Raw genomic sequence first — 23,434 nt, forward strand, 5'->3', positions numbered from 1 at the left:
ATTACGGTTTTGAAGTATGTGATTACTTTCATAACGGAGATTCAAGTATCTCATACCTTCCATATCTTTAATGCCTTACTGTGGTGATTGTATCTCTAGATGCTAAAGAATGATCACCTTTACAAGCATCAAAGCTGAATACCAAACATGCATTCCATTTTCCAATATAGATATTCTTATTAAACTGTGCATTGATTAATACATAGCTGGATGCTCCAAACCGAGGAATGGATTATGTGGGTCATAAAAAATAGGAGAAGAAACCTATCGGCAAAGATAGCAATACTACAATTAAGGAGAATTTTCTTTCCTTTTCTTTCTCGACTTAATAATCTCTTTTTGGTAATCGTTCATCATTTCATGCAATCCTTCGTTACGTCGACAACACAAAACAACATCCTGAGGTTGAACAGTTTTACGACTAGCATGCCTAATCGATCATTATTAGTAATGAGATTTCAATAATGGCTTCATGCAACTCACTCTGCGAAATCCTCAATGTCTTTGGCCAACACGCGAATCTGTTCCCAAACCATTTCAGTCACTCCAACGCAGAAAAGTTCGTCTACGATTACATTTCGAGATTCCGAGTCTCTTAATTCAGCAGCGGTATTATTACAAACTTGCTGTGTCACATGAAAGATTTCAGCCTTGAACCTTTCCTAAAATCGGTCTTAGTATAGTTTAGTTCTCCTCTAGTTCATAGATACTTACTTCTTCCATTACTCTTCTTGACTAAGGTTTTTCTTTTCTTGTGAAGTGTTAACTTCCAAGAGCACTTCTCAGTTACAATTATATGTAAGAGGTTAGAAGAAGGTCTATTGTCAGCGAATACCTAGACATGATCCAATAATACTTGAAACTCTTACTTAATTAACAGACAGAAGGAACTACTTCTCACTTTTTGGGCAATATAATATTAGATTTGAACACATAGTTATGTGTAAGAGCGAATGCTTATAAAAACTTCTCAACAAAAGACGAACACGCTAGAAGAAATGGAAAAGCCTCTACTTGTATGTTTGAGAAAATTGGTATTTGTATAAAACAAGTGCAATTTTAAAAAATGGATTTCAGATTTACCTCCTTGGTAACTTAACCCATAACGAGTTCAAATGATTGACTTTCTTTTAGGTTTTTGGTCTTGGAAACCCAGGGTCAGCCTTTACAAAATCCAGACACTCACTAGGAAAGCTTCTGGTTCAAATGTATGCTGAGAGAATGAATTTCCCTAAAGGTTGGCCTTCTACTAGGGACAACATTACACTTTACCCGTCAAAAAATTATATGAACGAGTCTGGAAAGCTATTAGGCAAAGTGCAATCTCAATACCTCAGTAGTCTACCTCCAATGGAAAAGGCCAGGGCTTCCTGTATAGTCGTGCACGATGAATTAGAGCTAGATCTAGGAAAACTTCGTTACCGCATAGGTGGATCGCATAAGTAAGTTCTGAGTTATCCGGCTGGAAATAAGACTGACAAAAATAACATTAGAGGACACAATGGAGTTCGTTCCTGCCAGGCAGTTTTGGGAAAGGAGGTAAGGAATGCAATAAGCCAATTCTGCAACAAAACTAACTGACGAGCTAGGGGTTTCACAGAATAAGTGTGGGAATCGGTCGCTGCGAATCGAGGTCGAGTCAGGAAGTGGCTCAGTTTGTTTTAGGAAAATTTAAACCAAACGAGATGAAGGTCGTAGAAACAAAAGTGTTTGAGGAATTCTCTTCATTGCTTAACCAAATTCGTGTCGAAACGAATGAGCCCTCTTTTGATAATCAAAGCAATAAGAAAAGAAGTTAAGCAGGGACTAACTTTTCCTAAAAATCTAATAGCTGTTTCCAAAAATTAGGCGGCTTTATAATGTACTTCTTAGTTTTTCTGAATGAGCTTTGAGGAAGCATATTTACTAAGTTTATTATGCAGGTTAGCCCGACCCATTAATTTATTGGTTTGTCGTTTCCATTCTTTTTTGAAATAGATGAAATATTTCCACTTAATGCCCTTTTAGAGAAACTTTGGATTCACAAACTCATGAATTCATCGAATAACTTTATTCATAACCTTAGATATAATTTTTTGAAAAAAATTAATATAAATTACAGTAGTTTAATACTTTTAGTAAGACCTCATAGAGTTGATTTTTTATGGCATTATTGTCCCAGCTTTTATGATCATTTATTGAACATTTTTATCTTACTATGTTTTGTAAATGTTTATTCTAAAATAAAAGAACATCAATATTTGCATCCTTGTCATTCCAGGTTACCATACTACTTCACAAGAATCTCTGCACGCATGCTCAATTTGTATACACCACTGGATCAACACAACTATATCCAACAAAACCCACAAAATTGTCAAAAGTTAAAGTGCTAAAAGGGAAACAAAGGTTAAATAAGATTAAAAACTGAAAGCTACTGCTATGAGTCATGTACAGCTATCAGTAGGCTCGTAAGTTGATGTTTGTTTGTATGCTCAGTCAGTATATTAACATGTTATTGAAAGGGAATGCTGGGTATCAAATGATGAAGGATGCTGGGATCCTGCAGACATAATTGATTTAAAAGATAATGGAGGAGGTAAATGCGTCGCTACTGTCAAGAAGCCCAATGGAGAGTTGGACGCAACCAAATATCAATCTTTACAGCCGAGGAATCCAAGCGTTAATGAAGCACCTATAGACTTAACTACCTTAACGTATTTGAATGAACCGTCGGTCCTTCAAGCATTGAGGTATCGATACGAAAATCAAAATATTTATACATTTTCAGGCATAGTCCTTGTGTCTGTGAATCCATACCGACTACTTTCAGGACTCTACAATGAATCCGTTATTAAACGATATCACGAAAATCAGGAGTGTACGAAAGAACCACATCTATATTCCATCGCCAGTGCATGCTATAGTGCTTTAACTAATGACAATGAAAATCAAACAATTATTGTCTCGGGTGAGTCAGGTGCTGGTAAAACTGTAGCAGCCAGATATATTATGCGATACTTGACTTCTGTACAGGCTTTGGACAAGACCAGTTCGAAACGGTCAGTAGAAAATCAGGTACTTGCTACGAATCCAATTATGGAAGCCTTCGGAAATGCAAAAACCATTCGTAATGATAACTCTTCAAGGTTTGGTAAATACGTGACGATATCATTCAACGAAGAGGCGGCTATAACAGGAGCGAATGTAAGTACATATCTCTTGGAAAGATCTCGTGTTACATCTTCTCCTCTTGGTGAACGGAATTACCATATATTTTACCAATTACTTGCAGGATGTACGAATGAACAAAGAGAAAGGTGGTATTTGGGAGTACCTTCCGAGTTTAAATATTTATCACAGGGAAACTGCATCAATGTAGAAGGTGTCAATGACAATGACGAGTTCACTACAACAGCGAGTGCCCTTTCCACTGTTGGAATTTTAGAAAATCAGCAAGAGGAGGTTTATAAGTTACTTGCCGCATTACTGCATCTCGGTAATATTGCCATCGTTACCAGTCGTAGCGAAGCTACAATCAAAAGTGATGATAAATATTTATGTTATGCTTCTCAACTTTTAGGAGTTAATCCTTCTCAGTTAGCCAAATTGTTGTCCAAAAAGATGTTAAAGACTCGGTCGGAAACGATAGTAACCTCAGCTTCCTACGAACATGTGCTTAGCACTAGAGATTCGGTAGCTAAATATCTTTATTCGACGTTATTTTCATGGGTTGTACATATGATCAATGCATCATTAGATCACTCAAAGGTGAAAAGATCTGCATCAAAGCATATCGGTGTTGTTGACATCTATGGTTTTGAACATTTTGAGAGGAACTCTTTGGAGCAATTTTGCATCAATTACGCAAACGAAAAGCTTCAGCAGGAATTCAACAAGCATGTTTTCAAACTCGAACAAGAGGAGTATTTTAGGGAAGGTCTTGACTGGAGGCTTATTGATTATGCTGATAACCAAGGCTGTATTTCTTTAATTGAGGATAACCTTGGAGTATTATCTTTGCTAGATGAAGAATGCAGACTTCCTTCTGGAACAGATGAATCCTTTTTACAAAAATTAAACAATCAAACTCCTCAAAAGCATCCACTTTTCTACAAAAAATCACGCTTCAGTGATGGGTCTTTTACAATCAAGCACTACGCTTCTGATGTTACCTATCAGGCTCATGATTTCTTAGCCAAAAACTCGGATTCCCTACCGGTTGAAATTATAAATATATTGAAGTCATCTGAAAACCAGTTTGTAGCCTATCTTTTGGACTATGGGAGTCAATCCGTTGACGCTCAAAATAGTGCTACAAAAAAGAGGATTAATAATAAAAAGCCATCACTAACATCAATGTTCAGAACATCGCTGTCGCATTTAATGCATACTATCTCAGCTACGAATGTGCATTACATTAGGTGCATAAAGCCAAATGAGGAAAAAACATCTTGGTCTTTTTCCGCACCTCTAGTTTTGAGTCAATTGCGGGCGTGCGGTGTTTTTGAGACAATTCGTATTTCCTCTTTAGGATTTCCAAAAAGGTTTTTCTACGATGAATTTACTAAACGATTCCGAGCACTCGTATCTGCTCGAGACTGGGATCAGGATTCTAAAAAGCTTTCTTTACAGATTATATCTACTGTACTACCAACTACTAATAGCGATGATTATTTTCAATTTGGCAAATCAAAAATCTTCTTTCGGTCGGGCGTAATAGGACTATACGAGGCTCGCCGTCGAGAAGTATGCAGCAAATCTGTGACATTATTACAGTCCGCCATTAGAGGATCCAATGCTCGAAAAAAGTACCAGAAGATAATAGAGTATATCATAGGTATTCAATCCCTATCTAGGGGAAAATTGGTGAGAGAACGCTTCGAAAGAAGAAAAAAAGAAATGGCTGCTATTATGATTCAAAATATTTGGAGAACCTATTCCCAAAGGAAAAAATTCATTGCTTTCAAGAGGTTAATCACAAGTTATCAAGCCATTGGACGTGGTTATTTACTCAGGATAAACTATGACAGATTACTTCGTAAATATGCAGGTTCCGTAGTTGTAATGAACTGGAGATCTTATCATGCCAGAACTACGTTCCGAAATTATAAGATGTCAATTATTGGTTTTCAATGTATTGTTCGATCGGTCTTAACTCGCCGTTATTTACGCCAGTTGAAAGACACGGCGGGGAGGTCTACCATTTTGTTGGAAAAAAGGAAAAAGCTCAGAAAGTCTGTTGATGAAGGATCTTCGATGTTAGAAAATGCTACCAAGGAAGTGGTTGGTTTACGAAATAAACTCTCTGAGATGACTAAATCACTCAAACGATGGAAAAACCTATTTGCTGATCCTGAATTAAAAAATGGTAGCAATTCTGATAATCATAAGCAGGTGAGTGAGCACTCACAAATCTCAGAACTCTTGCACGGGGAAATAAAGTTACGACAAGCAGCTCTACAACTTTCAGCTGCCGCGTCGAAATCCGACACAGTGTTCATAAAATCTCAACTTGCTCGTGATAATCTTAATGCTTACTTCAATGTCCTTAAGAAAACTGCATCCATGAAGTCCGATTATGATACTAAAGGCCTGAACTCGCGCAACATATTTTATACTCGAGAGCAATATCTCAAATATCATTCCACACTAACGTTCCTTCCTGGTCATGATTGGAAGAATGCCGAAGAAAGATATAACCTAAAAGGGCTTGAGACATCGTTGAAGTCGAAGCTGCTGCATTGTAAAAAAGACATCCAATCAACCTTGGTCTCAGATGGGTTTCTTGCTGTTTTAGAGCGCTATAACAAGAAGTATATCGAAAATCAATCGGTGGGAGATTCGCTAGTGTTTGGGGGAATTATTAACTTTTTAATTTACTCTGGTTGTATTTACTCCCTGAAAGAAGAACTTGATGTCTTTATTTTGAAGTTGAGTGGTTGCATATCTTCCATTGCTGAATTGTCTGATCCTTGTTTGTACGACCCAAATACGTCTACTAAATTCCAGGTAGAATATTCTGCATTTTGGCTTTCAAACATTCATGAAGTTCGTTCTTTTATCACATATTTGCAATCTCTTTGCGAAAAAGACCTTTTTACTCGAAAAGATGAAACTTACTGGAATGGTTCGTTTTCAAAGCTTTCCAAAATCATGCTAGAAGCCGAAGGATCACTTTTCCTTTATTTACGAAAATCCGCTAGTGATTTTATAAAAGACTCTTCCGAGGCTATATTATGTTCACGACTTCTTGCTGATCTCCTGGATACAAACATTGAAATGGAGAAACCCCCTAAATCAAATATGCATCTACTGATTGAAAAACTTAATTATGCGTATGATCTTATATATAAATCATCTCTACAAGAAGCTCCTTTAAAAGAAATAACAACCTTAATCTTGCAAGATATTGGAGAGAAAGCCTTTTCAAAGTTAATTAACGGGTAAGTTTATGCTAAAGAAAATTAATTTACTAACCTTTTAGATGCACATGCTACACGTGGAAAGATGGCTCTCAAATATCATACAACACTTCTCTCCTTATAAATTGGTGTCATCAAAAAGGACTGAGTTATAGTAATACTTCACTCCTTCCTTTAATGCAATCTTCTCTGCTTTTCTCTTTGCGTAAAAAAGACGAACAAGATTTCAAAATTATTCTTTCCGTTTGCAATTTGCTCTCTCCTTACGAGATCATTTGCTTGCTCGATCATTATCGTCCTAGTACGGGGGAAGAGCAATTACCGAAGGCTTTTCTAAAAGCTGTTGAGCAAGCTGCACGCATCGTTAAACCTGGTGAAATTAGAAGAAGAATCAATTCTGTTGGTTTTATACCGGCTTCCTCTAATTTTTTAGTTTTACTAGAGGAAAATCGAATCTATGATGAACTCCAACTCTCCGGAATGATTAAAGAAATGAAGCAGAACATAGCATGATCTCTAGAAAGAGTTTAACTTAATTTAATCTTTACGTTCGTTACGTCCATAATAAATACATTAATGGATATTCACTGACGAAATAGTATGTTCCTATAAAAATATTAAATTCGAACCAATTATAGGTACAGGATATTAAGAAAGAAGCTTCAGCATTCCTAGAACCTGTTGCAAGCGAATTTTTGCTTCCAAAAGTGGATGAACTTTGCTTTGTATTTTTTCGTCTAAGAATGGAGGTAAGTTACTATCTCCATAGCTTGCTTTTGCAGTCGTTGTTGACGATGAATGTAGTCCCAATTCATTGTAATCTTCAAACAAAATCAATTTCATCTTTTCCAACGGTTCATCAGACACCGGAAAATAAGGTTGTAACTCCAGAAGAGACAATGACAGGGTTTTAAGCCGTCGTTGATCTATGAAATTACAAGAAGGCAAGTGCTCTAAAATGTGAATAAGCAGGGTCTTTAAACTAGGCAAATAAATATTTGCCTTCGATAATGAGGTTTTGTGTTCGATGATATTTTTGTTGCAAGATATAGTTTGAGCTATTAGCCAGGTGATATAATGAATAAAAATTCTGTGTAAAGACTCATTGGATCGAAAAATAGACCGACTTCGTAGATTACAAATAATCGAAGAAAGACAATATAGCTCATGCCCGTTCAAGCTTTTTGAAGTGGAAATGTCAGAGTTGAAAAATTGAGAAATTAACCTTTTCAATGTTGATCGGCTGGAGCGGAAGGTATCTAGTTTTTTAGATTGCCTTAGTAAGAGATCACTCAAGACAGCGAGTAAGGTTAATGTTTCGGAAGGAGAGTGAAAACCATTGTCGTAAGCTGTTTTATAGAATTTATCCAACTGCCCTAATAAATTCACTAAAGCTGCTTTCGGGGGTATCTCTGATGCTAAAGCAATTGAAAACCAATAAACGGATATGACTGTGTATCCTTTTACAGCCCAAATGACTGCCATCTGGTTGCAGTGCATACCTATCTCAGGGAACGTCTGATGAGCTAAATGATAATATTTTAGAGCTCTCTCATAAGCAGCAGGCCTATTCAAAAGAATGGAGAAATACCTGGCAATATCACCCAGATAAATAAAGCATTGATATATACATTCCAAAGCCTCTGTATGATTTTTAGAAAACGATGCCGGACTTAAATGAGTTTGACTCTTGCAAGATAATGCAACACCTGTGTGTTCCCAAAGCCAATTTTGCAAAAATGGCTTAAATTGAAAGACGGAAGAACCGATAATTACTTCGTTTATACATGCTTCGTAGAACACAGTACAAGAACTTAGAAATTTTGTCAGTTGCTTCTTAAGAAGTTTTCTTTCAACAACATGCTTCTTGTTGATCTGTAGAGGTATTAATAAAATATTATATGCCAATGATCACATACCAATTTCAAAACTTTTTTAAAATGCTGCGTTACTTTATAATGACAATGAGCCCATGCAACAGTGTCTGCGCGGTAGACAGTGTCAGGACTTTCTTTGAGCGTTCTCAATAAATCATGCTCGAATTTTCTTGAAATAGTGCAAATTTCATTATATTGAATATTCAGAGGGTATATATGCAGAACATTATCCAAAGCATAAACAAGGGTCTTCTGATGTCTTGTTAGACGCATATGATCGCTAAAGGTAATCATGCATTTATTTATCTAATTTGAAAAAAGCACATTCTGTGGTAATCAATGCGTTGGTAGTGGTACAAAAAGCGATGTGTAAAAGACAGTAGTCGACTTTAGAACGGCAATGGGTAAGTTCATACGAAGTTAAAAAAAAAAAAAAATAGAGAATTAAAAACGATTGGACCTAGTTCTACAGGGCTATGATTATGAAGTTTAATTACAATGCAAAGCGTTTATTGCGTTCATTTACGAATTCAAGAGTCATGAAACGAACAAATACTTTATATATATTATCAAGAATGTCATTGTAGGTATTACTTAACACATCACACGAGATAATGATCTTCATATTTTTTATACCAACCCATCAATGATCAAAGACTATGTACACAAGAATTTTTATGCATCACCGTCAGATTCGTGACCATGCTCAAAAAGGTAATTGGCAGCCAACTAAAAGGGTTAGATATATGCTTGAAGAAATAAAAAACTTACCTCCTCATTCTTATCGCAAGCGAGGTAGGCTTGAATCACTATATTTCTATCAAAACCGAGTTGAGTTAACTTTACTAGGTTAGCAACATATTTTGGAAAACAAAGACGACATACTCTATCAATGGCCTGCGATTCTTCGGGAGTGACTTCAATTTGAATGCCACCAGAAGGAAAAGGAGATTCTCCATCACCGCCTTCAGCTAACAATTGAAGAAAAGCTTCGGGGTTTTGAGTGATAGCCTGAGCAAGGGCGGGGTCACCTTGACCAATCTGTTGTAAAATAGTTTCGAGCATTTGAGGGTTTTGTTGGACAATTTGACGAAGTTGCTGAAATTGTGGGATATTTCGAAGGAAGCCCAAAGGATCACCAGCTGTGTTAGGAGCAGGTTGTTCCTCCTCATTGGACATAGCAGCAGCTTGTTCAAAAAGATTTCCAGATCCAGGAGAAGCAGTAGGAGCATCTGCGGCAGGTTGTTGTTGTTGCTCAGCAGCAGCAGCAGCTTGTTCTTGAGCTTGACTGGTTAAGATATTGTCTGGAATACCAGTCAACAAGTATTCAACAGCACGATCAGGATTGTTGAATGCAGCACGCATGGCACGCTCAACTTGACTACGTTCATATCCCATTTCAACCATGTTCTCGACAGCAACATTTCTTTGTGCACCAACAGCCAAAAGATTGGAGTCCAAAGGTGTAGCAGATGTATCAACGGCCGGGGTAGAAGAAGGGGCAGGGGCTTGAGCTGCAGGTGCAGGTGCAGGTGCAGGGCTTTCAGCAGTTTGTTGAGGAGTACTAGTAGTAACCGGAGGAGCAGGGGTACTAGTCGTAGTGGCAGTAGGAGTCGACTTTTGTGAGGTAGATGATGAGGGCTTGGGGCGAGCAACCATGCAAACAACAAAATCTTGCTCCTTTATGTTGTAATCACCAACGGTTTTTTCATCGGCCAAGATGCGACCTTTACCATTCGTTAGCATCCTTGTTAAAAAAAAAAGCCCATGATGTTGTAACTTACCAGAATAAATTAATTTTTGTCTTTCAACTTCATAATTTTGCTGATTTTGAATGCGTTCTTTCAACTCTGAAATCTAGACTTGTTAGACGACAACCTTCCCAAAAAGCGCATACCTTTGTTTCTGAGGAAACATCAGAGATTACAAATTTTTGCTGTTGCAAATTCTTGAATGTCAGATTCATTTTCAATCTACTACAGCTCTATTGTCGTAATGGTAAAAGGCAACTTACAAAACGTATACATTTCCCTTAGGTAGCAAATCACCGTAGAAAGTAACAGTAATACAATACCTCCATGGACGTTAATTATAGATAGGTAAAGAGGTTTCCTATAATTATATAGCTGAAAACTAGTCGGGGAGTACAGAAATAAAACATTTTCATTCATTTGAGTCTATCCTTGGAAAGAAACCTACGTTTTAGGCAAATGCATAGTCAATTGGGAGCTTTCTCGTTGTCGGCCATATTTATCCTCATAACAGATTGCAAAATTTCAGTCTCCTAATAAATGACAGTAAGATGGATCACTCGATTTCTTACGAAAAAGAAACAAAAATGAATGAATCAGTTTCACTTCTTTTCTAAAACACCTTGAAACCGACTTTAAAAGGATGCAATAGGTGCATTGTTATAACGAGGTTTCGATATCATATAACGAATAGAATAGCTATTAAGGCAAAAGTTTTAAACAAACCAGCACCAACTACCTTGTTTAAGTAAATTAACAATTAAAAAGATGTCAGATTCAAGCATAGAGATGAAGGACGCGATGCCTCTTCAGACACCTCAAAACACACCTTCGGCTGGCTTCAATTTAAGCAAAAGTACTTTGGAAAAGGCCAGAGAGGATTTGGCCACGAAGAAAGAAGACGATTCTGTCCAAAATCAGGTCCAGGGCTTAATCTCTAATAACCCGGCCATGCTTTCCATGATTCAGGGACGTTTAAGCACTTTGGTAGGCAAATCATCTGGATACGTTGAAAGTCTACCAGCAAATGTGCATGCTCGAATTTACGCATTAAAGGGATTGCAGAATGATAGTGAGAGCATTCAAGTTGAGTATCGTGAAAAAATGTTGGAATTGGAAAGAAAATTTGAAAAGATGTATGATCCTTTGTTTTCGAGACGGGCTGAAATTGTTCAGGGTATCTCAGAGGCCAAGCCTGAAGAACTCGATCAAGAATTCGAGGTGATGAAAAACAATAACCGAGATGTAAAGGGTATTCCCAATTTTTGGCTCACTTGTTTGCAAAACGTCTATCTCGTGGCCGAAATGATTAGTAGCCGCGATGTAGCTGCTCTGGAATCCCTTAAAGATATTCGCTTCTCGAATTTATCTGAAGGACAAAAAGGCTATCGATTGGAGTTTGACTTCGCTCCTAATGACTATTTTTCCAACAATGTGTTGACGAAGACTTATTATTACAAGCAAGAATTAAGTCCTACTGGTGAGTTTTTATATGATCGGGCAGAGGGAGATGAAATTGAATGGAAGCGACCTGACTGCAATTTAACCGTTGAGGTTGAAACAAAGAAGCAACGTAACAAGCGAACCAAGCAAACTCGTATGGTCCGTAGTACAGTTCCTGCCGATAGTTTCTTTACCTTTTTTGTCCCTCCTCAAGTCAACGAAGAGGAATCTGACTCTGAGGATGGATTTGAGGACAAGACTGAATTGATGGAATTGGATTATCAGCTAGGTGAAATCTTTAAGGACCAAATTATCCCCCTTGCAGTTGAATGTTATTTAGGAAATGTTGAAGGTGATGAATTTGAAGATGATGAAGACGAAGATGAATTTAGCGACGAGAATAGTCAAGCTTTTGACGAGTCCTCAGACGAAGACGCAGTTTTGAGCAGTGGACTCAGCGATTAAAATGATTGATATGAAGTAAGTTTTGAAATTTATATCATTCGTTTAAAACGAAGTTTCTAGAGACTCGCCGGGTTACGAAGTTTTTGTTGCCTGTGGCTACTCAATCGTTTCATACACGAGGATATGAAAGCTATGCGATGTTTTTCGCCTATGATTCCGTTGAAAGAGGGTCTTGGTAGTTATACCCATGAAACCTTTCCCGTAAATCATTTGAGCTTGGTACATTCATTGGGGTTGGATATATGAAAACCGTCCTCGTCTGTAATTTTCTTAATTTTTAATTTTTTTTCGGTTTTGTGATGCTACCAAGCTCCATAAATGTGGATTTTAACAATATGTATCTAACACTTTGGCATATTTTCTCAATAGGTGTATATAATAGTCATGACGAATGCGAATTTTCAGTTGGTCCAAAAAGTGGAAGGTAGCAATCTGGCTTTGTTTTTTGAAAGAAAATTATGTGAGATCGTCTATCTTCATCTCTATAATTGGTTATATATTACTATTTTATGCAATTTATTGCTGTTGAATCATTTTCGAGAAATTTAGGAAAGCTTCATCTAATAAATATTTACATTTTTTGCAAAAGACTTGCATCTTGTACCGGCAGCTAATCACTAGGTTGAAAAATATCGAATAGAAATGGTATAAAATTACTAAAAATCTAATCTGTAATTTACATTGACATTGAAAAAGCAATGCTATACACATCAATATACATTTGACTACTGCTAAAATTTTATTAAGAAACTTTTACTTATTTAGCGAACTTCACTATTTGCTTTACCGTCGTGTTTGAAATTGTATAGAAAGGTCGTTAGAGGACAGTAACCATGGCAACTTGCTATGTGGTGCTGGAAGGTCAAAATTTTACTGACCTTTAACCAACCACAACAAAAATATAATGGCTTATTCACCAGGCGCAAGAGGTGGTCGTGGAGGCAGTAGAGGAGGCCGTGGAGGTTTCGGCGGTGGCCGTGGAGGTTTTGGCGGTGGCCGTGGAGGCTTTGGCGGCGGCCGTGGTGCTCCTCGCGGAGGTGGCCGTGGCGGTGGTCGCGGTGCTCCTCGTGGTGCTCCTCGTGGAGGCCGCGGCGGTGCCCGTGGAGGCGCTAGAGGAGGTTCTAAAGGTATGTCTATTTCCTTTGTACAAGGATCGATTGAGATGAACGTAGTAAGGCTATATGGAATGTGCTCATTAAACATGTTTGTGTAAAAAAAGAGGAATTTTTTTTAGAGTTAAAAAAAATTTCAACGCCGACTATGAAAAAAAAAAAAATTTCATCTCAATCCGACCTGGATGATTGTATTCTTTTAAGATTTGTTACTAATAATTTTAGTTGTTGTTGAACCCCACCGTCATTCAGGTGTTTTTATTGCCCGCGGTAAAGAAGATCTTCTTGTCACCCGCAACTTGGTTCCCGGAGAATCCGTATACAACGAAAAGCGTATCAGTGTAGACTCTCCTGATGGCACCAAGATTGAATATCGTGTCTGGAACCCTTTCCGTTCCAAGCTTGCCGCCGGTATTCTCGGTGGTTTAGACAACATCTACATCAAGCCAGGTGCCAAGGTTTTGTACTTGGGTGCTGCCAACGGTACATCAGTTTCTCACGTTGCTGATGTCGTCGGTCCTGAGGGTCTTGTCTATGCTGTCGAGTTTTCTCATCGATCTGGTCGTGATTTATTGAACATGGCTAAAAAGCGCACTAATGTTATTCCAATTGTTGAAGATGCTCGTCACGTTCAAAAGTACCGTATGTTGATTGGAATGGTTGACGCCATTTTTGCTGATGTTGCTCAACCTGACCAAGCTCGTATTGTTGCCCTTAATGCTGCTGCTTTCCTTAAGAACGAAGGTGGTGTCGTTATCTCTGTTAAGGCTTCTTGTATCGATTCTACTGCTGATGCTTCCGTTGTTTTTGCACGTGAAGTTAAGAAAATGCAGGAAGAAAAAATTAAGCCTCAAGAGCAACTTACTTTGGAGCCTTATGAGCGTGATCATTGTATCATTGTCGGTAAATACTTGAGACACCAATAAACCAAAACCGATGTTATTTATATACATGCTTTACAATGCTTTAGTTTTTGCTAGATAAAAAGTTTTGCGGCGCTTTTGGTCGATGGTTCAATAAACAATTTTGGGTATAATTGTTGGTTACTGTTGTTGCTCTTAAAAAAAATATTGATCATTTAATTTTGGCGATTATCAAAACATACTAATCCACACTCGTAGCTGTAAGTTGTGTATTTTGCGATGCATGTGCATATGTTTGCACGTTTGAAAAGATTCTGAGGAAGTAAGTCGATGTGTACGTATCGATCGCAAAGGTGTTTTGTAATACATCTATTTGTATAAAACGGGGCACAATGCAGTATAGGTTCACTGCTTTAATAATAGCTATGTATAAAGCATTTTTCGCACGAACTTCATTTTATTATTCCTAAATGGAATGAAGTTGCTGGTGGGAAAGCTGAAAATTAAGAACTTGCAAGTAGTACAGCAATCATTTGCTTCAACTGAAACTATTATTAGCTATTACAAATATAAAACATTCTTGTCCTACATATAGACTACAAATAAGTCCTTCGTGACGACAGATGAAACGCGTAAACAAATTGAGAACCTTTGCATATATTTATTATAGTTTGATCGTACCATGTCGAAAATATTTATAGAAGTCGAAGAATTTTTTATATATTCAATGCCTCTTTACATCCACGAGCTTTCAGTTGCAGCAACCCTTCTTCTGTAAATAAACAAATGCTCCTGCTACTACGAAAAAAAAGGGAACAAATTGATACTAGCTAACCAAAATAAGTAAACAATAGTAAAAATAAATAAATAGATAAAATTAAGAAAAAGGTAGTACGGCAAGTGTTTTATGGACTATACTTGAATAAAAATAATGAAGTAAATGAATCTATCAGAGTGCGTAAGGATAAAACATGGAGTTATATGATACAGATGAGATGAGTTTTATTTTTATCTGCTGCCCAATCCATAACATGTTGCATTTGACTGCTAGCTAGTACTATATTCAAAGGGTCTTCAGTTTGCAACAAATCATTCAAAAGTGAGACGACATATTAGACTAATCATATGGTTTAGAATCCTCATAGGCATGTGGATATTTGTTATAATCCCATGAACTGGAATGGGATCTTTCCTTCGCGTGATATGGGACACCATTTTTATATTCCTCAGGAACACTATAAATGTTTTCCAAATCTCCAAACTGATGATCCCAAGAATAAGACCATTTGGGATTTCTAGTCTTGGCGATGAGCTGTGCATCCACACCAATCAAGAAGTCGGGTTGATTGAGCATGTGATAAGAAACAATTTGGTCATGCATTAAGGCTTCCGAAATTGTCCACTTTCCAGCGCGTTCGATGAGACTATTTGTTACAGCTAAAGAGAGAGGCGACTTTTTGAGTAAAGTCTCCAGAGTTTCCTTGGCGAATTCAGAGGCCCAATCGGACTGAGTTTCTTCCTTAAGTGCGCGGATGATACTGACTTGATCGTGATATTTAAAGCATCTATCAATAGCTTGAAGATTCTGAACATTCAATAAAGAGGAAGACCGAGGAAGTTCACCGCCGAATTCATCAATTGTGTCTCCAATCTTAACGATATCAGAAGTGTTCAAATCGGCAAGCCTTTGCTCAAGTTCTCCAAGCATGTGCTTGGGCACAAAATGTGTTGCAATTCCCAATGGCACACAGTCTTCCCCATTGACCACCTTGGACGTAAAAGCAAGGTATTTTCCAATGTGAAACGGCATACGATTAAAGAAAAAGCTAGAGCCAACATCGGGAAAGTAGCCTATAGTAGTTTCAGGCATAGCAAATTTAGTGTCTTCACAGGCAATTCGAAAAGGAGTGTGCATGGCTAAGCCAGCACCCCCACCCATTGTGATTCCATTCATGAATGCCACTATTGGCTTGTTGTATGTAGCAATTGTATGGCATAAGCGGTACTCTTCTGTGAATGCTTTTCGTGTGCGGGCTAACTCCCCTTGCTTTATACCAATGGCTGCCTCTTTCACATCACCACCAGAGCTAAATGCTCGACCATTTCCCTTAAGAATTATGACTTTTGCTAATTCTGATTGCTCCAACTTTACGAGTTTGGAATGAAGCGAATTAGCCATTTCTAGATTAATCGCATTCAGCTTTTCTGGTCGGTTTAACGTCAGAACCCTGGCTCCTAATTTACTTTCCATTAAAATAGATCCTGAAGAAGAGTTGGAAGCTAATGTGCTTTTGAATTTCTGGTTCAAAATCCTTGCTCGAGACATATTGAAACGATTGCAGATTGGATTCATCGACAAATAGTTCCGCTTACAAAAATGTATAGTATTTCCTCCTTTGATAGTTAGACTTCTTCCATTCATTAAAGTCATGAATATGTTCGTCCCGACTTCCTAGTTTCTTTTGGTAGTTGTTTGGTGTTGACGATGCTTGTCATAAAGGTGAACAATACGTTACGTTTGTCCTTACAAGAACCTTTCATTTTAAGACAAGTCATTTATAACGAATATCTTAATTCTCAAATTCACAAGTGTTACTTTTCTTTCCTTGTCTTCATGCCCTAAAATACTGGCATTCGTACTATGGTATTCCAGCTTTTGTTTATTTCTACAACTTTCCTCTAATTCAAAACTTCTCTTCCATGATTAGAGGCACTACTACTTTGGTTTTCTGTTCCTAGATGATCGCTTTGTTTACATGGTCCTATTCATCCTGTCAAAATTAGTCACCGAAAACGAATGCAGTTTGTATTGTATAAATTTCCTAGAAAAGAAAAAAATAATAAGAATTCACTCCTAGCCAGCCGCTCATTGTTTCTACTGTGCTTTTTTGGACAGAGACAAAACAAATAAAAACACAAAAACTTTTCGCAAAAGTCGCACATCGTTGATTCCTTTTACAACTCAAATTAATATCAAATCAAAAGTAAAAACGAAAAATACCAGTTCATCCTGTTCCATTGAAAAACCCCCAAAAAAAAACAAACGAAAGCTTTCATTTTACCTTGCTTTATATTATGATATATTGTATTACATAGTACGATAAGAAAGAGAGAATTAGTAGCGCCATTTACCTGATGAAGCATATCCTGAAAGGTCATTATAATAATAATAATAATTATTTTTCTTTTTTGTTTGATTCAATTCATGATTAGTACATCTAAAAAAAGATTTACTACGTGCACTAAAAAATAGAGGTTGATTGCTGTCAAACGACTCAGGCTATCGAAACTCTTCGATGGCGTTTAGCGACATTCTTCACACTGTCAAACTCAATCTACGCTTTTGAGTAAATTCATCCTTTTTATCCGACGCAGTTTCAATTTCTTCTAACTCTTTCAAGTATATCTCTTAAATCTCTAATTTTTTCAAGTTTCAATCTCCTGTTCAATATCATCCCTTCTCTTCAAGAGCGTTGAATAATTCCTGTATGTAAACGACCAGGTTGGCATAGATAAAATGTACTCAAAGTCCACTAGAGAAAACCTCAAATGCTTCAATTGGATCTTCGCCAGTCTTTCGAGCCTTGTTAGCTACTTTCTTAGCTTCACTATCCTTCTTAGGCTTTGAAATAGACTGAAACCCGTTTTCACTGAGGTCGACTATAAGCGTGCTTCTTTTCTTTTGCCAAATAAGAAATTCATTTCCCATAATCATTTGAATAAACCTCGCGTATTGAAAAGTGCGTTATAGCGACCTACTAGCCCAGCAATTAGACATTCTTTTCGTCTTTGATAGGTCCGTAAACGGACTTGAAAAAACTCTAAAAGAATATCTTCAACAGCATCAATTTTTTTAATCCTTCCTGATGGATCCAATGCACCATATTGCTGGTAGTCTGAATGTAGACTAAGCTGAATTTACTTTCCAAGGATTCTTGCCAAAACTTCTTTCATCCCTTCTTCGTCAAAGTTACTTGGAAATGTACCTTATCTAAGACACGATACGGATCATTGTATTCTTCGTACTCTTTGATAAATGTCTTTATCACTTCCTGTCTTTCCCTCTTCTAGGAATTGCTTCATGTCTCGAATCCACAATTGGACGGACAATTCCGTTTTTCCGTTATTTGCTTAATTGTACCACTAACACTGTGATTTTTCGAAGCCACTTTTTCTATGCTATCACAAAATCCTTGATACCAAGGAAACCTGTCTAGCAAAGGTTCATTGCTCAAAAGCCGTCTCAAGTTTGCAACAATACCTTTACGGTTCAATTTTGGAATACTGGTATACCAGCCGCTTCAGATCCCTCTGCGCCGTTAATAAAAATCACTGGTAATATTGGGATGCAACAGTCAACTGTTCAGCTGACCTTCCTTCCTCTGATAAATGACTAAAGGATCATCTTCCAGTCTGAATTACTTTCTAGCTATAGGGGAAAGAGAAGTCCAAGCTTAAAAATCTATATCTTCCCTTGTATTGTTTTTGAAGCAATGGGATTAACACGAGTGCCAAACTTGTAAACATCATCCGTTAAAATATTGATGTTACTACTTCCAACAAAATGTTGAGCCAAGCTTATTATTGTCTGTGTTAAGGAACCAATAGTATCTTCAGTATAGACCCAAACCATTTTCGTATAATAACCCAGGTGCAAACTTGCATATCCTTACTGAACTAGTAATATTCTTCTTAACACGGTAACGAATGACCTTTCGCTGATCTGGGTTGAAACCGGTGTATAATGAAAGGAATGAAAAGGAAACAATCTTCCATATATAACTAAGAGAGTGTTGAAGTCGTCGAGTAAAAGTGAGACTGCGATTGTTCGTCTACTGCCATAGTAGTGTTCCGTTAAGCTTATGAACACCACCTAAGTTAATAAATAGAAGACATAGAAGTCAGATTTACAAAAAAAGAGAATCGCGAAAGGATTCATCTATGAACCGTAGTCCAAGGACAAAAGGACATTTGTGGATTAGCAAGTCAAATACTTTTAAGAAATAATTTTTTTGATCATTAAGGATCCAGCCGAATTGGCATTGGTTTTTTCTTTACAATAGCGCCCATGCCATACCGGAGAACCTGTGAATGTCTTTCTTCGTTTTCATGAAGTCCTACTTCATGTAAACAAACGTGGATTTGCGATGTAGAACGTACTTCATTGAATGTATGCAACGTGTAGGACCAAACTCCTTATTTGGGAAAAACACTTCCCTCACACAACCAGACGAAACAACATTTTTTATCCATTGCCATTCCAAGCCATTAGTGCGCATTTTTGGACTCATATATTTGCTATGCTCCATCTTACAAGATACAAATTCCCATCTCTTGAACCCACCAGCATCCTTCAGGTTCCGAAGCACTTTTTGCAGGAACGATTTCGACGCGACATTCTGCATCGTGCCGTCGTCTACGAGGCGGACGCAGATAGACAAGGAACCGCTAGTACAAAACGACGCAGTGAAATTAATTGCTCTGGAAAAAAACTCTACCGCCAAAAAGGTACAGGTTATGCAAGAGTAGGTGATGCTTCAAGTCCTATTCGTAAAGGAGGTGCCGTTGCTCATGGTCCCAAGCCTCGAGATTTCAGTACAAAGCTGCAATCACAAGTCTACGACATGGCCATGCGTGTCGCCTTGAGCTATAGATTCGTAAAGGACGACTTGATGGTCTTAGAGGATCTCGTCGACATTCCCGTAGGCCAAAGCCGTGTCTTGCAAGAGATTATACTCCAACACCAGCTTGGCCATCCATACGGGCGGTCCTTGTTTGTGTTACATGATGAATTCTTTCAACCTAGAAACGCTAAACAAAACAATTTTCTAAAGACTGCATCTACTCAAGGCAAACATATGCAACTTTGCTCAGTTAGTGAATTTCAAGTCCGTGATGCCCTTAAATATGGTAAACTATTTATCGATTCAAAAGCCATGTCCGTATTACTCGAGAAGCATACTCGCAGACCCTCACTATTCGCGCCTTCTACCACTTCTACTGCTACTACCTACCCTTCGGCTTCTACCGTTGCAAACGGATCTCAATGAGGAAATTAGAGTAAGAAACTAATTTCCGAATCCTTACAATCATTGAATTTGATTAATACAACAATACAACAATTCAGATAGGTAGCTAAGTGGGTGCTTCGGTTCTGTTTTGGCTTTGGCTTTGTAAGAAAGGAATTCATTTTCTTGATTTTCTTCTTTCTCACTGTTCATGTTTGATGAATAGAACGTGAAACTTAGATGTTTACAAATATCATGTTCTGATTTTCCTATCCCCTTTTTTTTGTGCCAAGCCTGAAAGAAACAATTCTTCTTTTTATTTTCCCTGAGACCATTCATTTACTTTCTTTCGATCCTTGCTTTTCCTCTCGTTACACTAAGATTGTTCTCTTCAATATGGTGGGAACGTTTCTACGAGTTCCTATATCCGTCCTCCAAGTGGCTGCTGCCGTGCATCAGATTCATGAACATTTTTTTCAAGTTCAAATGACATCAGGTCCCAGTATGATGCCTACTCTAAACTCTGGCGGTGAATTTGTCCTACTCGACAAGTATCATGGTCGCCTTGGAAGGTGTTGCACCGCTGGAGATATGGTGGTTGCCGCAAAACCTACCGGCTCAAGACAATATGTCTGCAAACGAATTATCGGTATGCCTGGAGACGTGGTCTTTGCTGATCCGCTGGTGTCTGATAATAAAATCAATGTCCCTAAAGGCCATGTTTGGCTGGCCGGCGATAATGTCATGCATTCCTTAGACAGCCGAACTTATGGTCCTGTTCCCATGGGCCTAATCAAAGCTAAAGTTATTGCCCGTGTATGGCCAAATCCTGGTTGGCTGTCGAATTCACTGGAAGATTACACACCCTCATGAAGTCCCAAATTATATTTGCCGCATACTCTCTTTTGTGTTCCTTCGTTCTCATATGATCTATAATAATAATAATGCGAATACCATTATGCTCGTACTCGTTTCTCCTTTTCTTTTGGAGTATGTATTTTGGTAAATTTTCATGTTCACCAGGATGCGCACAATTCATAAACTATAGCACTATACTCGGATATACACTGTAAAATATTATTGCTAAGCATAAAATAAAATAATAAATAAAACAAATGTGTACGTAAAAAAAATAAACATATGGATTGCATATCAGCAATTCACCCGGAATGCTCCCTGAATCATGATTACATTATATTCCATGTAACGAATTTTTTTTTACCAATCATTACAAAAACTTGAGTCTAGTAATTCATCGGTTCCCTCTGGACCAAAGCCACTGGAATAAAATGATGGCTGGGTTGGTTCAGAACAAATTTCAAAATTTGGGAACCATGGTTCTTCGGTTTTAGAGGGTTTCGTATTGTGGTATAAAGAATTTCCTAAACGATCAAATAAAGGACTACTGTGAAATAAAACGACATTATCGTTTTTGTGCATGTTTTTGGAAGGAGGTGTCGTGGGTGCATCTTTCACTGCTTCCCTCTTTTCGCTCCGCTTTCGAGATATTAATGCTTGTTTTGCTGCAACGCGAGCATCGCAAAGTGTGCTATCGCTAAAGCAAACCCTCATGGGCTCCCCTCCCATCGTTGCAGATTCAGAAACAGGCTCTGAGTGAGAACCCATCAGAGATGATCCCGATTCATACATTTCCGAACTATAGGGTTCCTCAAGTGTATCCGAATATGGGAAATTCTCAAATATTTGTTTCCCCGGCGATATTAAATCTACTTGGATAGGATTTTTCGAGTAAAACGCATCCTGTACTCCACACTCTAAAGGAAATTCTGACTGGCAATTCAAAAATTTTGAAGGTGTTTCATTATGAAAAGACTTAAAACCAGGTGTCCATGTTGCGGAACGCTGCATACCTATCCCCAAATCGTCTATGAAACTGTAAGGTTCTGCCAGATCACTCGAAATAAAATCGGAACTACTAGTAAGATTTGTAGATAAAAAATCACTTTCGAGTGAATTCATTGAATTGAGATTGATTTTGTTTGACTCGCTTTTAGACATCTCATTCATATCTTCTGAAACCAAAGATGCAGCCCCATTTGGTTGTACAACAAGCGAAACACAAACAACTGAAGACTTCGGAGGAGGTAAATAAGACGGACGGGGCATACTAGGAAGGGAGTTTGTTCTTTTCATATCAGTAGCTTCAAAGCTGTTTCTTTTGGAAAACATGTTCGAAGGACGTGGCGCACGATTATTTTGAGAGCACTTAGAACGCCAAGAACGAGCTTGTTTAGAGCGATAGGGTGCCCGAACAAGAACATGAGGATCCACCGAGCGTGGTTCTTCTTTCAAAGTGTCGGATCGAAAGGGACTCTTGGCAATCTTATTTAGTACTTTTGCAGAAGTCGAGAGTAGTTTTGGGTTCGGGGAAGAAGGTGCGTCTAAGCCTGTTTCACCAGCAAGTTTAAATGAGTTTAAACGTTCAGTTAAAATCCTATTCTTCCCGAAATTTTCCTTGCGACGCAACTCATCGTCTCTCGATCCATGATTTAAACGTTTCATGCGATCCAGGTTTTCAAAGCCATAACGTACAGACATAGCAAATATAGAAAAACGGCAGAAACGGCCAGTTATTCAATTCTGGTTAGCACACTTTGATGTTTTATTTTTATGTACAACTTTAGTAGAGATCAATTGATGGAGAAAAGCGAAAACACTTCTCTATATAGAAATCTGAGTCAGTCGTCTCTTAAATGTATAAAGAATTTCAAAGTCAACCGTTCAGGTTTGTTTTCAAAACGATGAATGCCAACTATTAACTCTGTTTAAAATCCAATGAGACGCAACGGTTTTAACTTTTAATATGATAGGAATTTTAAATTAATAAAACCAGTACGAATCTTCTTGTCCCTTTATACTTTTCTTTGAAAACAACGATCAATTACTTCCAAATTGTCAACTCAATCTCAAACAATCCGTTTCCTTCTTTATATAAATTCAAATGTTTAAACAATTCCAAATAGTTTCAAAAAGTTAAGAAATTCTTCCTCAATAAGCAATTGTCAAGTTTTAACTTTTGTTTTGGATATTGTTGTGGTTGACCAACGAGGGAGGTAGGTAATTCAAGAGTTCGTAACAGCGAAGTATGTCGAAACAACTTAGAATTTTGTTTGTACTTGGTAGAAGTTTACAAACTAAAGTAGACGAAATAAAATTATAAAAGGATCAATTTTTCTTTGTTTTTACAAAAAAACGTATATGTCACTTAATGCGAATGGATTGGAGAATGAGCGAACTACAACAAAGAAAAATATTACTGACATTATATATACATAATCGTATTTTGCATGGTTTATAGACAACATGGGAGTAGAATATTACTATTTATTAGTTGGATCTTAAAGTGTAAATCTCATCAATTGGCATAATTATGAGTATACGTGATATGATGGTCATATATGCTTTAGTACTTTCTTTTTAGTTAGCTTAAGGAAAAACTGTGCATTATGTTTGCAAAAATGCAAGTAGTATCATAGGAATAGGACCTAAT

At 37.6% G+C, this 23,434-nt stretch overlaps 12 protein-coding genes across 12 annotated transcripts; 6 read left to right on the forward strand and 6 right to left on the reverse strand.

The window, feature by feature from the left end:
- Nucleotides 1-291: 291 nt before the first annotated feature.
- Nucleotides 292-723, reverse strand: mhf1 (CENP-S-like protein; the record flags this gene model as incomplete). The annotated part of the gene is made up of 3 exons (XM_056179906.1): nucleotides 292-430; nucleotides 484-662; nucleotides 715-723. 3 exons carry the CDS (start codon nucleotides 721-723, stop codon nucleotides 292-294), a joined length of 327 nt encoding a protein of 108 aa, XP_056035508.1.
- A 230-nt stretch (nucleotides 724-953) lies between these two features.
- Nucleotides 954-1,799, forward strand: pth1 (mitochondrial peptidyl-tRNA hydrolase Pth1; the record flags this gene model as incomplete). Its single annotated transcript, XM_056179907.1, has 4 exons — nucleotides 954-1,016; nucleotides 1,135-1,442; nucleotides 1,494-1,539; nucleotides 1,590-1,799. 4 exons carry the CDS (start codon nucleotides 954-956, stop codon nucleotides 1,797-1,799), a joined length of 627 nt encoding a protein of 208 aa, XP_056035539.1.
- Nucleotides 1,800-2,421: 622 nt separating this feature from the next.
- myo51 (myosin type V) lies at nucleotides 2,422-6,917 on the forward strand (the record flags this gene model as incomplete). The annotated part of the gene is made up of 3 exons (XM_056179908.1): nucleotides 2,422-2,450; nucleotides 2,505-6,425; nucleotides 6,467-6,917. The coding sequence occupies 3 exons, from the start codon at nucleotides 2,422-2,424 to the stop codon at nucleotides 6,915-6,917; spliced, it is 4,401 nt and encodes a 1,466-aa protein (XP_056035541.1).
- Nucleotides 6,918-7,052: 135 nt separating this feature from the next.
- On the reverse strand, nucleotides 7,053-8,575 carry est1 (telomerase regulator Est1; the record flags this gene model as incomplete). Its single annotated transcript, XM_056179909.1, has 2 exons — nucleotides 7,053-8,279; nucleotides 8,324-8,575. 2 exons carry the CDS (start codon nucleotides 8,573-8,575, stop codon nucleotides 7,053-7,055), a joined length of 1,479 nt encoding a protein of 492 aa, XP_056035633.1.
- A 381-nt stretch (nucleotides 8,576-8,956) lies between these two features.
- On the reverse strand, nucleotides 8,957-10,247 carry rhp23 (Rad23-like protein Rhp23; the record flags this gene model as incomplete). The annotated part of the gene is made up of 5 exons (XM_056179910.1): nucleotides 8,957-9,010; nucleotides 9,053-9,121; nucleotides 9,167-10,008; nucleotides 10,066-10,138; nucleotides 10,179-10,247. The coding sequence occupies 5 exons, from the start codon at nucleotides 10,245-10,247 to the stop codon at nucleotides 8,957-8,959; spliced, it is 1,107 nt and encodes a 368-aa protein (XP_056036366.1).
- A 553-nt stretch (nucleotides 10,248-10,800) lies between these two features.
- Nucleotides 10,801-11,940, forward strand: nap2 (histone H2A-H2B chaperone Nap2; the record flags this gene model as incomplete). The annotated part of the gene is made up of 1 exon (XM_056179911.1): nucleotides 10,801-11,940. The coding sequence occupies one exon, from the start codon at nucleotides 10,801-10,803 to the stop codon at nucleotides 11,938-11,940; it is 1,140 nt and encodes a 379-aa protein (XP_056035572.1).
- Nucleotides 11,941-12,844: 904 nt separating this feature from the next.
- On the forward strand, nucleotides 12,845-13,978 carry fib1 (fibrillarin, rRNA and histone methyltransferase; the record flags this gene model as incomplete). The annotated part of the gene is made up of 2 exons (XM_056179912.1): nucleotides 12,845-13,067; nucleotides 13,278-13,978. The coding sequence occupies 2 exons, from the start codon at nucleotides 12,845-12,847 to the stop codon at nucleotides 13,976-13,978; spliced, it is 924 nt and encodes a 307-aa protein (XP_056035573.1).
- Nucleotides 13,979-15,032: 1,054 nt separating this feature from the next.
- snr1 (mitochondrial ribosomal protein subunit S47/3-hydroxyisobutyryl-CoA hydrolase Snr1) lies at nucleotides 15,033-16,346 on the reverse strand (the record flags this gene model as incomplete). The annotated part of the gene is made up of 1 exon (XM_056179913.1): nucleotides 15,033-16,346. One exon carries the CDS (start codon nucleotides 16,344-16,346, stop codon nucleotides 15,033-15,035), a length of 1,314 nt encoding a protein of 437 aa, XP_056035493.1.
- A 1,092-nt stretch (nucleotides 16,347-17,438) lies between these two features.
- On the reverse strand, nucleotides 17,439-17,630 carry SOMG_01121 (DNA topoisomerase; the record flags this gene model as incomplete). Its single annotated transcript, XM_056179914.1, has 1 exon — nucleotides 17,439-17,630. The coding sequence occupies one exon, from the start codon at nucleotides 17,628-17,630 to the stop codon at nucleotides 17,439-17,441; it is 192 nt and encodes a 63-aa protein (XP_056035492.1).
- A 1,585-nt stretch (nucleotides 17,631-19,215) lies between these two features.
- yml6 (mitochondrial ribosomal protein subunit L4) lies at nucleotides 19,216-19,965 on the forward strand (the record flags this gene model as incomplete). The annotated part of the gene is made up of 1 exon (XM_056179915.1): nucleotides 19,216-19,965. The coding sequence occupies one exon, from the start codon at nucleotides 19,216-19,218 to the stop codon at nucleotides 19,963-19,965; it is 750 nt and encodes a 249-aa protein (XP_056037128.1).
- Nucleotides 19,966-20,319: 354 nt separating this feature from the next.
- Nucleotides 20,320-20,796, forward strand: mmp1 (mitochondrial inner membrane peptidase complex catalytic subunit; the record flags this gene model as incomplete). The annotated part of the gene is made up of 1 exon (XM_056179916.1): nucleotides 20,320-20,796. The coding sequence occupies one exon, from the start codon at nucleotides 20,320-20,322 to the stop codon at nucleotides 20,794-20,796; it is 477 nt and encodes a 158-aa protein (XP_056037123.1).
- A 345-nt stretch (nucleotides 20,797-21,141) lies between these two features.
- Nucleotides 21,142-22,482, reverse strand: rep1 (MBF transcription factor activator Rep1; the record flags this gene model as incomplete). Its single annotated transcript, XM_056179917.1, has 1 exon — nucleotides 21,142-22,482. One exon carries the CDS (start codon nucleotides 22,480-22,482, stop codon nucleotides 21,142-21,144), a length of 1,341 nt encoding a protein of 446 aa, XP_056035497.1.
- Nucleotides 22,483-23,434: the final 952 nt, after the last annotated feature.

The sequence above is a fragment of the Schizosaccharomyces osmophilus genome, chromosome 1 (genome assembly GCF_027921745.1).
Source record: "Schizosaccharomyces osmophilus chromosome 1, complete sequence".
NCBI lineage: Eukaryota > Fungi > Ascomycota > Schizosaccharomycetes > Schizosaccharomycetales > Schizosaccharomycetaceae > Schizosaccharomyces > Schizosaccharomyces osmophilus.